The sequence below is a fragment of the Hemicordylus capensis genome, chromosome 1, assembly GCF_027244095.1.
Source record: "Hemicordylus capensis ecotype Gifberg chromosome 1, rHemCap1.1.pri, whole genome shotgun sequence".
Taxonomy (NCBI): domain Eukaryota; kingdom Metazoa; phylum Chordata; class Lepidosauria; order Squamata; family Cordylidae; genus Hemicordylus; species Hemicordylus capensis.
Genome location: NC_069657.1, coordinates 341,761,841 through 341,774,319, shown reverse-complemented (window position 1 = coordinate 341,774,319; position 12,479 = coordinate 341,761,841). Strand labels below are relative to the sequence as shown.

The window sequence follows — 12,479 nt, the reverse complement described above, 5'->3', positions numbered from 1 at the left end:
ATTGCCATTTTCAGTAGACTCTTGCCAGGACCAGTGGGAGAATCGCTTGCAGGAGAGAGCTAATCCTCCTGCTCTGGCCATGGCAAGAGTGGAGGAGGCAGTCTGTGCCAGAAGAAAGGCAGGAGCGGGAGGGGCAAGCTGGTTCAGCAACCCTGTGTGCTTTAGAAGGGGGGGAGGAGATTGCCCCCCCTGAGAGTGGGCTCACGGGCCCTGGAGTTTGGGGGTACAGCACCTCTGTATGGAGGTCATCCAGGAACTTTTTCACATGGGGCTTTAAACTCTTTAACTCGCATCTTCTCCGGAATGGAGGGAGTTATTGGGGAGCAGTTCACACAAAATTTCGGTTTTTCACTGCGCGTTAGAGTATAGCCCGATTTCTATCCAGGGTTTAAAAAATCCACTGAGTCAGTTTTTGGGGACAACTTTGAGTTTGCAGTAAAGCCTCCCAGTAAAGCCTGCTGTGTGTAAAATTCCCATGGTAATTTGAGCCAGGAGCATAACCAATGCCTGAGTCTCAACATCAGTGTTTTCCATTTATCTCCATTCTGATGTTCTTCCTCCTTCTATACTTTCCAGCCAAGTCCAAAGAAACGACAAGTATGTATTGATGTATACCACTCACAAATTGATTGCATATGCATGATATCTAAACTTTTCTTTTAAACAAAACTGTAGTAATCAGAAATAGTCTTGCTAACCTGGCTTTCTAATTATACCAATAGTGTTGTTTCTGCTATTCTGCCTTTTATGAGGTGGTGATACTTCCTTATTTTGTTCTTTTAACTGCATAATCAAATTAATTAAATATAATTTGCTAACTATTTTCAGCAGAATATTTTATATAATCGATATTGAACCCAACCCACCCCTGGTTCGGTTTGGTATCAACTGAAACACACACACCCCAGCTGTTTGGGAGCGGGGGTTCAGAAGTTGGTACCCCATAATAATAATAATAATAATAATAATAATAATAATAATAATAATGATAATAAAAATAACTCACCTCTACCTGGTCCAGGGGCTTAGCTTTGGCTGTGGGTGGGGGGATTCCAGAAGTCTCCCCTCCCCCACTGGCCTCCATTATGTGCCATTTGTCCAGTTCAGTTGGTATTTGGCCCAGTCTGGGCCTCAGCCCCATGGCGGTGGCCATTTTGGAGTCCGATGCACATGCCCAATGGGCCTCTCTATGGCTGTATTGCAGAGACCCATTGGGCATGTGTGGAGGCCTCTATAATGGCCACCACTGGCCCAGAACAGGCTAAAGACTGCTTGGACTGGCTATTTGGCACATAATGGAGGCCGGCAGGGGAAGGGAGATCCCCCTGCAGCCAAATATAAGCCCCTGGAATGGATAGCAGTAAGTGAAAATTATTTTTCAAACTATTTTTTTAAAACTCATAAAACACCACCCCAGCAGGATTCGGGGTGTGTGTGTGTGTGGCAAAACCAAACATGCCCGGTCTGGTTCAGATCTGGTCTGGACTCATACAGAACTGAGCTACTTGGTTTTCTGCACATCCCTACTAAACAGTTTAAGCACTGGGTATTTAATAGAACGTCTTCTTTACCATGAACCTCATTGCTCATTGAGATCATCTGGAGATCATCTACGGTTGCCACTGGCTTGTCTGGTGGCTACTCAGAAACGGGCCTTCTCCATTACTGCCCCTGGACTTTGGCATGCGCTCCATGTTGAAATGAGCCTCCCCATCTCTGGCAACTTTTAAAAATGATTTTAATGTTAATGTTTTTAATGTTTAAATGATTTTAATTGTAAACCGCTCAGAGATGCAAATTTTGGCCGGTATAGAAATATGTTATTTTTGATAGATAGATAGATAGATAGATAGATAGATAGATAGATAGATAGATAGATAGATAGAGTACTTGGCCATAAAACTTACTTACTGGTTCCTTGGCAAAAGAAGGGATATAAATGCAATATCACACTATTAAAACAGCCTATGGTACAGGATTAGATTTAGAATTCCTTTATTCAATTCCCAGTTATGAGAGCCTACATAAAATGCATATCTCATTTCCATACAGAAAATATTAATAAAATAATAAGAGTTGGTCATGTTGCCAGGCAAATGTAATTAAAAAGAGGCTTTGGATAGATGACAGAAGAAAATATGAGCTGTTTCTGTTCTTGGTAGCATATCTTTTTATGATTCATGCAGCCTGGCCTTGTGTTAAGAAACAGCATGCACCCATTAGTGGATTATTATGGTCAGACAACAGTTTACTGCAAAATAAGTTATTTAGTAGAATGGCTGATATATATTACTGTGGTTATCAACCAACTGTCTCCCTGGTGCCATTTTCATTATAGCCAGCAAGTGGCAGCAGTCATTTTGCATGCTTTTTCAATCAAAGGCATTAGTGCTACCATATTCTTTAAATCATACAACCTCCCCCCTTTCCTCCACCACTTTGGTTCTTTCACAGTAACATAACATCACTACACTGTCTCGAGACTTAAATAGAAGTGTGACCACTCATTATCATCATCATCAACATCATCATCATCATCATCATTATTAATTTAACATGTAGTTTGACAGTTTCCTCTGCAGAATTTAGTCTTGGCTTCTAGAAAGTTGTTGCCTTAGAAAAAAGCACATTCTGACATATCCTAGGAGAAGCTCATTCATTGTCATCATGCACCCTTTAAAACAGGGCTGCACAACTTTGACCCTCCAACTGTTGTTGGACTACAACTCCCATCATCCCCAGCCACAGTGGCCAGTAGTCAGAGATGATGGGAATTGTAGGCCAACATCTGCAGAAGGACCAAAGTTGTGTAGCCCTGCTTTAAATACACATATATAATTGCTAGCATTTTTATGGCTGTATTCAAAATTTAATTTGCCATGACATCCTCAGATATAAAAAACTGAAAAGACTACAGCCTCACAAAACTAACCTTACACTAACATTCCATGAATGTTATACTAGATTGATAGGCAGATATACAGAGAACATTCAGAGAAATAAAGAGCAAACAATAGCACTTCCAGACTGTTTTTGATGACCTCCCCTTCTCCAGGAAATCCTCAGTTCCATCCAAAAATATGTCCCTGAGGGCTTGGCAACTGTCAGATACATATTTTTGAATGGCAGGAATCTTCTTGGGGAGGTTGTCAAAATTGCCTCTTCCTCAGTGCACTGGTGCAGTTAGTTTGGAGGTGCTATTTGTCCATTCTTCTCACTGCACCAGCACTTCCTTGTTCTGAATGTCATAGCGACTATATCATATCATGTCCCTTCATGATGGAAATTCCTAGACAATGCAGAAATTTTAGATGTATTAAGTGTATAGTTAATTAACTCTGAATAAATAATCTCGAAGTAATCTTTGTGCTAGATCATGCGAATATATTAACCAATAGTTTAATGAAATCTAATATCTACATATAGGAATCAAGCAAATTAATTAAGTCACTGTATTTTTAAAGTCCTGTTTCCATTTATCTTTAATTGCTTGCCTGTGGCAGGAATTGATCATTTTGCAACATCAGAGCTGCATTCACATTAAAAGAATTGTTAATGCATACTGATTGTTTTAAAGGAAGTTATGTTATTACTTGATGCATAACTTAATACATAAGAGGCAAGGTTTTTGTTGTATTTTTAAAAAGAAACAGTTATCTCATGGGCATAGCAGTTCTATTATTGATGTTGGGAATATTGCTAAGAGATGGGTTCACCAAGCTAGTGATGGGTTCAGTTTGTACTCAATTAACACAAAGGATGATCCAGACAAAGGCCTTCCCAGCAAACAGCAAATATGGACCAAATCAGGCCACACTGTCTAACTTCAATGTGAAAGGGGCAAGTAACATGCAGTGTTTCAGCTTCTAATGTGAAGCTGGCACCCCGCTCCAAATTTACACACGATTGAACAGCACTTCACATACATTATCACATTATGCCTTACATCTGCCCAGAAATGTATGCCAGTATTATGATCTGCATATTATAGAGGGGAACTGAGGCTGAAAGACAGTGGATTGCCTAAAGCCACCCAGTGAAGCTATCAGTTATAGGGTCTTTGGGCAAGGGAGCTCCAAATCACTTTCTTAACCACTAGATTGGTTAGGAACTGAGGAAGTAAAGTTTTACAAAAGGCAATCACAATAATCAGAGGGTTAGCCCAGCTGGGACCTTTTAGTTCAGAAAAAGAGTAAGCAAAAAATATGAGAGTGGTTTATAAAATTATGCATAATGTAGAGGAAGTGGAGAGAGAGATGTTTTTCTCCTTCCTTAGGGCCATCCAGTCAAACTGACTGGCAGGAGATTCAAGACAAACAAACACAAATAATCCTTCACAGAATGCATTATTTTAGCTTCTGAAATTCACTGCTGCAAGATGTGGTGGTGGCTGCTAGTAGAGGTCAGTTTACTCTATCACCATCCCAACATACAAAGAGAGTGGTGAATCTCTGTGAGAAGCCCGCACTCTGATGTCATCTGAAGGACATCCCAATGTGCTATCGGGATATCCTTCAATCACGTGTGGAGGTTGTCCATCTGAACAGCTCCTAAAGTCATGATCCAGTGTGATGTAGAGGTTAGTTTAGGACTGGGGAGACCTGAGTTCAAATTCCCATTCAGCCATGAAACTCACTGGGGCGATTCTCACAATCAACAAAAATCAGGCTAGCCTCTGCTAGCCTGATTTTTGTTGACCGTAAGAACCACCGGGCTCACAGCCGAGCCCGGTGGTTCTTGAGCGGGTAACCCGCTCGAGAACCCCTGCTAAAAAGCAGGTTTGCGGAGCGAGCACTCCAGCAAACCTGCTTTTTAGAATCATGAGTAGCCGTGGAGCGCCTTCGTGCTGTGCCTACTCATGAATAGACCCCCGGCCGGGAGGCGAAAAGCCGCCTCTTGGCTCCAGGGGTCTCCCCAGTATGCCCTGCATGCTCATGCAGGGCACACTGGGGCTTGCGGGGGCCACGTGGCCCCCGCTCCCCCCCACCGGCTCCGTCACGGAGCCGGATATCATGTGGGCAGCCGATCCGGCCACCCAGGGCTCCCTGCCCGCTCGTGAGTGGGGAGAGCGGGCTTAGCCCGCTCTTCCCGCTCACTGCCCCAAACCGGGTCTCACTGATCGTGAGACCCGGTCCACTGAGTGACTCTGGGCCAACCACTTATTTCTCAGCCTAAACTATCTCATAGGGTTGTTGTGAGGATAAACATAACCATGTACACCACTCTGGGCCCTTGGAGGAATAGCAGGATATAAATGCATTAAATAAATAAGAATAGCCCTGTTTGGGCATTAGTCAAACTGGGTACAGTGTACAGGGGAGAGATACAGGGGAATGGGAAAGCATTGGCTAGCCACTGACCCAGCAACAACACATTTGATAAACACACCCCTGGCTTCCCTGAATGCAGAGTTTGTTGGTATAGACAGCATTTTGAATCATGGAAAGAAACTCTCCCTGGCACAGCATTTCCCTCTGCAGACAAACACTGTACCCAAGAAAAGCCAGCAGTGTGGCTACAGAGACTGCCAAGAACATGACTAGCTGGCGTGCTCCTGTTCTCCTGTATATGGGTGTAATGTACCCAGTTTGAATAATGCTTTAACTATTTTTAAAAAATGCCTTTTTTCTTAAGAAAATGCTAAAACTCACTGATAATTGTGGCTGCATTTTTCTGTACCTTTTCAAGTTCTATAATAGCTTTTTTCTGAAACAGGGTTGACCAGAACTATGGTCCACATGTCTCTCATCCTATATTTGTATAAAGGCATGATAATACTGGCACTTTTATTTTCACTCCCTTGCTAATACTTGGTCACATCTCTGCGCCCCTAGCTCCAGAAAGGAACAGATTAAATATAGCAATCACTTGCCAATATAGATCTTTGGGAAATTCCACAGATACTTCTGTGTGTAACTGCGCTTAACATTTTCACAATTTAATTTTTTTTTGAAGGAATTAAATCATATAAATATGCATTATGAAATTCTGGATACAGTTTTTGCTTGTCTAAAAAGTTTTGACTGGCACAATATCTGCATTTTTCAAAACATACTGGCTGACATCCTAACTAATGAAGCACTGGTGCAACAGGAGAAGCACCAGTGAGTGCTTCTGAAGAGTTCCAGACTAACACTGTATGTGTGGAGGGGGGACTTTAACATGCTCCCATTCCCCTGGAAGCCTGCTGTATCCCCTAAAAATGTCCCTGAGGGCTGTACAAGTGTGCTCCCTGGGGAAGGGCAGGTTGTTGAAATTAATTTGCCCACACTGCTGAGCCACCATGGCTGAGATTCATTGAACTAACTGTGTGTTAGGTTGTAATCATTCCAATGGCTTGCCTTTCAAATATGATATTTCTATGCACAGGCCAACAATAGTGCATTTATTTCCAGATTGTTATCTTTTATATATTTTGAAGAAGTGGTTGGTTGGTTGGTTGGTGAAAAATAAAGTCATATGTCCCAATGTCATATGGACCTATCCACCCCCAGCACAGTACCTCCAGTGACTGTTGCTGGTGGTCTATCTTGTGTTTCTTTTTAGACTGTGAGCCCTTTGGGGACAGGGATCCATCTTATTTATTTATTATTTCTCTGTGTAAATTGCCCTGAGCCATTTTTTGAAGGGCAGTATAGAAATCAAATACATACAGTACATACATACATACATACATACATACATATAGTTATATGTCCCAACCTACAGATACTAAATTTTGAATACACAACCACTGAAATTTCAGCCACTGAAATTAGCTGAATGCACTATTTTTGTACACCAGAATATGTTCACTGAAAGGTTTAAATAATTTTGGTGGGTATGTTTTAGAATAAAGTATGAATATCATATTACCTGATTACCTAGGAAAAGGAAAGTTTGTGCCGTCGAGTCGGTGTCGACTCCTGGCAACCACAGAGCCACATGGTTTTCTTGGTAGAATACAGGAGGGGTTTATCATTGCCATCTCCCACACAGTGTGAGATGATGCCTTTCAGCACCTTCCTATATTGCTGCTGCCCGATATAGGTGTTTCCTATAGACTGGGAAACACACCAGCGGGGATTCGAACCAACAGCTTCCTGCTCTCCAGGCAGGTTGCCTCCCCATTGTGCCTACAGATACCAAATTTTGCATGAACAATCCTGCCACTTAAATTAGCTGAATGCACTGCTTTTTACACCAGAATATACTGGAGAAGAGTTTAAATGTCTTTTTAGAAGAAATTCCAAATATAATCATCATATTTTAAGTGTTATTGTTCCCAACAGATTGTTAACACTCAGTGGTCAGATCAATAATTCCAAAATGACGTCAAGCCCAGAGAAGCACTTTTTTCTCAGATGCAAATTTACTATGATTGCATGGGAAGATTGGTGCAAGTGGTGCAGGAGGTGCAAGCTGTTCCATCCACTCTTGCCCCGTGTCACTTCTTTAAACCTTCCCACACATCAGCTGAGAAGCAGGAAGAGTGTCTTTTTAAATGTTATGCCTCCCCCCACAACTAAGCTGATGTGTGGAGGGTTTAAAATGTAAATAGCCACTCTCCCTGCTTCTCAGCTGATGCAGGAGGTTTAAAGTTTAAATAGCTATTCTCCCCATGCAGTCTGCTTCCCCCCACCGGGTGGGGTAGGTCAAGTACTCCAATATCACTGTTTCTGTGCACATGATATTAGAGCGCCACCCCTCCCGCCCCCTTGCCGGATTTCATTTCTTGAACTTTCCTGGCAGTGTGACTTTGCCTCATCTACTAGTATCATCATATAAAAGATTATTGAAAACCTGATAAAAGATTATTGATGCTGATAAGATATGTTGTTATCAAGATTTAATGCTTACTTTCCTCCTTCCCTTTATTCTTTTTTTTTTAACCTGAAGAACCTTCAACTGAAATTACAGTACCAGGTAAACATATTTCCCCCCCCTAAAATATTTAGCAGCAGAATAATTGACCATGAAAACAGAGCCTACTTACACAGATCTTCAGCTCATAAACTGGCATATCCACCAAGCTCCATGAAAACTGGTTAAATGTGTCCCACTGAGGGATTTGGTTCTCTGACGGATGTGTCAAATATTTTATGCCCACCACTCATTTTGTTTTCAAGGGAGCAATCCTAAGTCACTTACTAGGAAATAAGTCTCCTTGACTTAGTGAGATTTATTTCTGAGTTCATATGCATAGCATTGGGCTATAAATGCTGGGAAGAGAGATGATCTTGGTTGGGATGACTAGAGCCAGCCTGCTCGCAGTGGAGCAGATAGCTCGTGTGCTAGATGACAATGAACAAATTTGCATTACAGTAAACTGGATCAGACGGGGTGAAATAAAAAAAGGACAGTTCTAAGGCAGTCTGCCAGATCGTTGCTGCTGTTCTCAGCAGGGAATATTGAAATGGCACAGACGCCTCCAGCACTGCACCTTAGTTAATTTCAATCTGTCTCCTTGTGTGAAGTCACAGCTGATTGACTCTATTCTAGGAGGTTTGAGAAAGGGATGCTGAAAATGGACAGATGTGTATATCAAGACTTTTAGGATAATGCTTGATAGAAGTGCCTATGCTGGTATGGATATAGTGACTGTGCTGTCTCAGGCACGTTCAGCTTTACAGCTGCTCACTAAGAGAATCCATGTATTTTGAAAAGTGTACGTTCAGATATTTCAGGCTGCAAAAATGTAATCATGATATTTCAGGCTGCAAAAATGTAATCATGATGCCTTGACAATCTTTCTAGACAAGAAGAAAGCAGAAAAGGCTGAGAAGGAAAGGGGAGGTAAGGGGCAGATATCCTGCTTTTTAGAAGTCATGCACAAGATCATTGTTTTAATTTATTTTTCCAATGCTAGGAAGGTGCCATTGCTGTACTTTAGCTGACTTACAGCTTCTTATTATTAATTGTTTTTTCCCCTCATAATCTACACATAGGAAAAACAGTGGAGAAAACACATGTGAAAGAAGAAAAGGCGAAAGGTAAAATATGGAAGTATATACTGTACAACATCACACACCATACATCAAAATATTAAAGTTTCATGGGAATTTCTTTATAGTGTCTGGAAGAGCCACAATAATCTTCATGTGCTAAATTAATATGGATTCATATGTTAAATTGGGGTTATCAGATCTTATGTAAATTACCTACAGAGCAATGAAATCGAAGTCCTCCAGAACTAAGTTTGCTATGACTAAAACATACCAGTTTTATGCCCATTGTATCAATAGACTTGTTCGTCCTGCACCAAAATTCATGGGTGATGTCAGGGGTCAGCAACACTGGAACCAGACCATGAGCCCACACCTATTGGAGGGCCCACCCAGACAATCCCTGAGGCCCAGGGATGTCTCCTGCTGCTGTTGCTGCCCACTCTGGCCTGGGAAATGAGGGTGCAGTGGAGGGGGCTTACTGATAGTGGTGGACAGCAGTGGATATACTCCTCCTGCAGAGCCACTGCTGCTGTGGCTCTGAAAGAAGAGTATCTATTCATGCCTCAGTGGCCAGACACCACCAGGGTTGGAAAATGCATCCATTTGGAACTCCTTTCCCTACGGTGCTCAGCTGCCAAGGAAAAATAAAGGGGAAACATCCACCCACTTGCCTTTTAGCTTTAGTCCTTCTTTTGCTTTATAAAATGTTATATATAATATAAAATTTTGTGTGTCACACACACACACACACTCACAAACACACTGATGCTGACCCTGATATTGTTCAGACATTTTAATGCGAATTGGGATAGACATTTCAGGAACACTTCACAGAGAAAATCTCAGTATAGATATAAGTGTGTACACCATCACGTATTATGTGTGACACAAGTATTTATTGTGTTATTTTTGTCCAAATCAGACAGCTAGTATCTTTTTACACATCTATCAGAAAAACAAATTATTGTGCTATGTGTGCACATGATGATGTACATACTTTTTTAAACTGAGCTTCTGTTCATATAGCAAAAGTATTCTATATACAGTATATAGATTGTGTGTGTGTGTGTGTGAGAGAGAGAGAGAGAGAGAGAGAGAGAATGGTCCTCAGTTATTAGCTAGATGGGCCAGAGGGGACCATCTAGCATAAAATGAAATTATCTCTAGGGAGGCTGAATGGTGCTTCTATGGTATGTAGAATTTGGTAGTGTTTGTGGCAACCGGTAACAACCACAAAAAAAGTTAGTCTGTCATAACTACCAGCTATGTCAATGAATGCCCAGCAGATTGTATCTATGGCATCACTACAGAGTGGTTGATATGTTGTGCAAGGCAGTACCAGCATTTCCAGTCTGCCGGGGCTGCATATGGGACAGCCAGCCCCACCCCCAAAAGTGTTGTGAAGGTAGGCAGTTACACTTGTGCATTTGAAGATCTATGCTCAGGCGATACGTGTGGCAAAGAAGTGATTCTTTTCCTCTCATATCGCGTTCGCAAGTTCACGTCTGGCAGAGTTGTTCAGGATTATGAAGGGCCTAACGTGCACTCCTTCCCCCCCGAATCGGTTCTTGGAACCAACAATTACTTGCTGTGATGTTTTTAATGACTTTTTTTGTGGACAAAATCTCCCGTATTCGGGCCAACATATTCAAATTCCACAATTGTTACAGAGTCTGATGTCTGCTTAACACAATCTAGTAAAAAAAAAAAGCAACAACATCTGCTGGTGAATTTTGAAGGCCCTATTTGGTCAGCTACTGAAAGAAGCAGGGACAGCTATTGAGACTATCCACCACTGTCTTGTGAACAATCCTGGATCAGTTTCAGTTTGTGACTCCTGAGGATGTGGACAAGTTGCTTGGAATGATGTAGCCTACCACCTGTCCTCTTGATCCTTGCCCAACATGGCTTATACTGTCTGGCAGGGAGACTGTTGTAGAGGGCCTGGTAGAGATGATAAATGCTTCTCTGAGGGAGGGCAGGATGTCTCCGTGTCTGAAGGAGGCAATCATTGGACCGCTTCTGAAGAAGTTTGCCTTGGATCCCTCAGAGTTAAGCAATTACAAGCCAGTTTCCAACCTTCCATGGCTGGGCAAGGTGATTGAGAAGGTGCTGGCCTCCCAGCTCCAGACAATCTTGGAGGAAACTGATCATCTAGACTCATTTCAGACTGGCTTTTGGGTGGGCTATGGGGTGGAGACTACCTTGGTCAACCTGATGGATGGATTATCTTCAATTGGGAATTGACAGAGGGAGTGTGACTCTGAGGGTCCTTTTGGACCTCTCGGCAGCTCTTGATACTATTGACCATAGTATCCTTCTGGAACGTCTGATGGGATTGGAAGTGGGAGGCACTGCTTTGCAGTGGTTCTGCTGCTACCTCATGGGCAGATTCCAGATGGTGTCCCTTGGAGACTGTTATTCTTCTAAATCTGAACTTTTGTATGGTATCCCTCGGGTTTCCACGTTGTCTCCAGTGTTGATAACATCTACATGAAACCACTGGGAGAGATCATCAGGAGATTGGTGCAGGGTGTTATCAGTATGCTGATGACACCCAAATCTTCTTCTCCATGTCAGCCTCATCAAGAGAAGGCATAACCTCCCTAAATGCCTGCTTGAAGACAGTAATGGGCTGGATGAGGGATAACAAACAGGCTGGATCCAGATAAGATGAAGGTACTTATTGTACAGGGTCAGAACTCAGGAGACTATACTGATCTGCCACTTCTGGATGGGGTCACGTTCCCCCAGAAGGAACAGGTACGCAGTCTGGGGGTGCTTCTGGATCCGAACCTCACCCCAGTGTCCCAGGTTGAGACGGTGGCCAGAGGTGTTTTTTTATCAGCGATGGCTGATACACCAGCTGCGTCCGTCTCTTGAGATGAACGACCTCAAAACGGTTGTACATCTGCTGGTAACCTCTAGGCTGGATTGCTGCAATGCGCTCTATGTGGGGCTGCTTTTGTACATAGTCCGGAAACTGCAGTTGGTCCAGAATGTGGTGGCCAGGTTGGTCTCTGGATCAGCTAGGTGAGACCATATCACTCCTGTGTTGAAAGAATTACACTGGCTGCTGATATGTTTCCAGGCAAAATACAAAGTGCTGGTTATTACCCATAAATCCCTAAACAGCTTAGGCCCTGGGTATTTAAGAGAACATCTTCTTCATCATGAGCTCCACTGCCTGTTGAGATCATCTAGAGAGGTTCACTTGCAGTTGCCACCATCTCACTTGGTGGCTACTCAGGAACGAGCCTTCTCTGTTGCTGCCCATGGACTTTGGAACGTGCTCCCTTTTGAAATAATTGCTTCCCCATCTCTGACAACTTTTAAAGAGGCACTGAAGATGCATTTATTCACCAATGCTTTTAATTAGATTCATGGTTTAAATTTTTAATGTTGGTTTTAAATGATGTTAATGTTAATGATTTTAATGTTTAAATGATTTTAATTGTTTAACTGATTTAGTTTTGATTCTAACTGTTGATTTTAATTGTTTTTGTTTGTTGTAAACCACCCTGAGCCATTTTTGGAGGGGCAGTATAAATA

General features: G+C 42.3%; 1 protein-coding gene across 24 annotated transcripts in view; it reads left to right on the top strand.

Annotated features, from left to right (window-relative positions):
* TRDN (triadin) overlaps positions 1–12,479 on the top strand; it is a 305,901-nt gene that overhangs the window by 274,156 nt on the left and 19,266 nt on the right. For 23 of the 24 annotated variants that reach the window (XR_008313241.1, XM_053284401.1, XM_053284346.1 and 20 more), the window contains 4 exons: positions 577–597; positions 7,879–7,905; positions 8,737–8,775; positions 8,928–8,972. Coding sequence is in view for 23 of the 24 variants with exons in the window: in XM_053284401.1 (XP_053140376.1) it covers positions 577–597; positions 7,879–7,905; positions 8,737–8,775; positions 8,928–8,972 (132 nt within the window). In the remaining variant the exon portion in view is untranslated. The remainder of the gene's footprint in view (positions 1–576; positions 598–7,878; positions 7,906–8,736; positions 8,776–8,927; positions 8,973–12,479) is intronic. The other variant, XM_053284318.1, reaches the window with a different exon arrangement.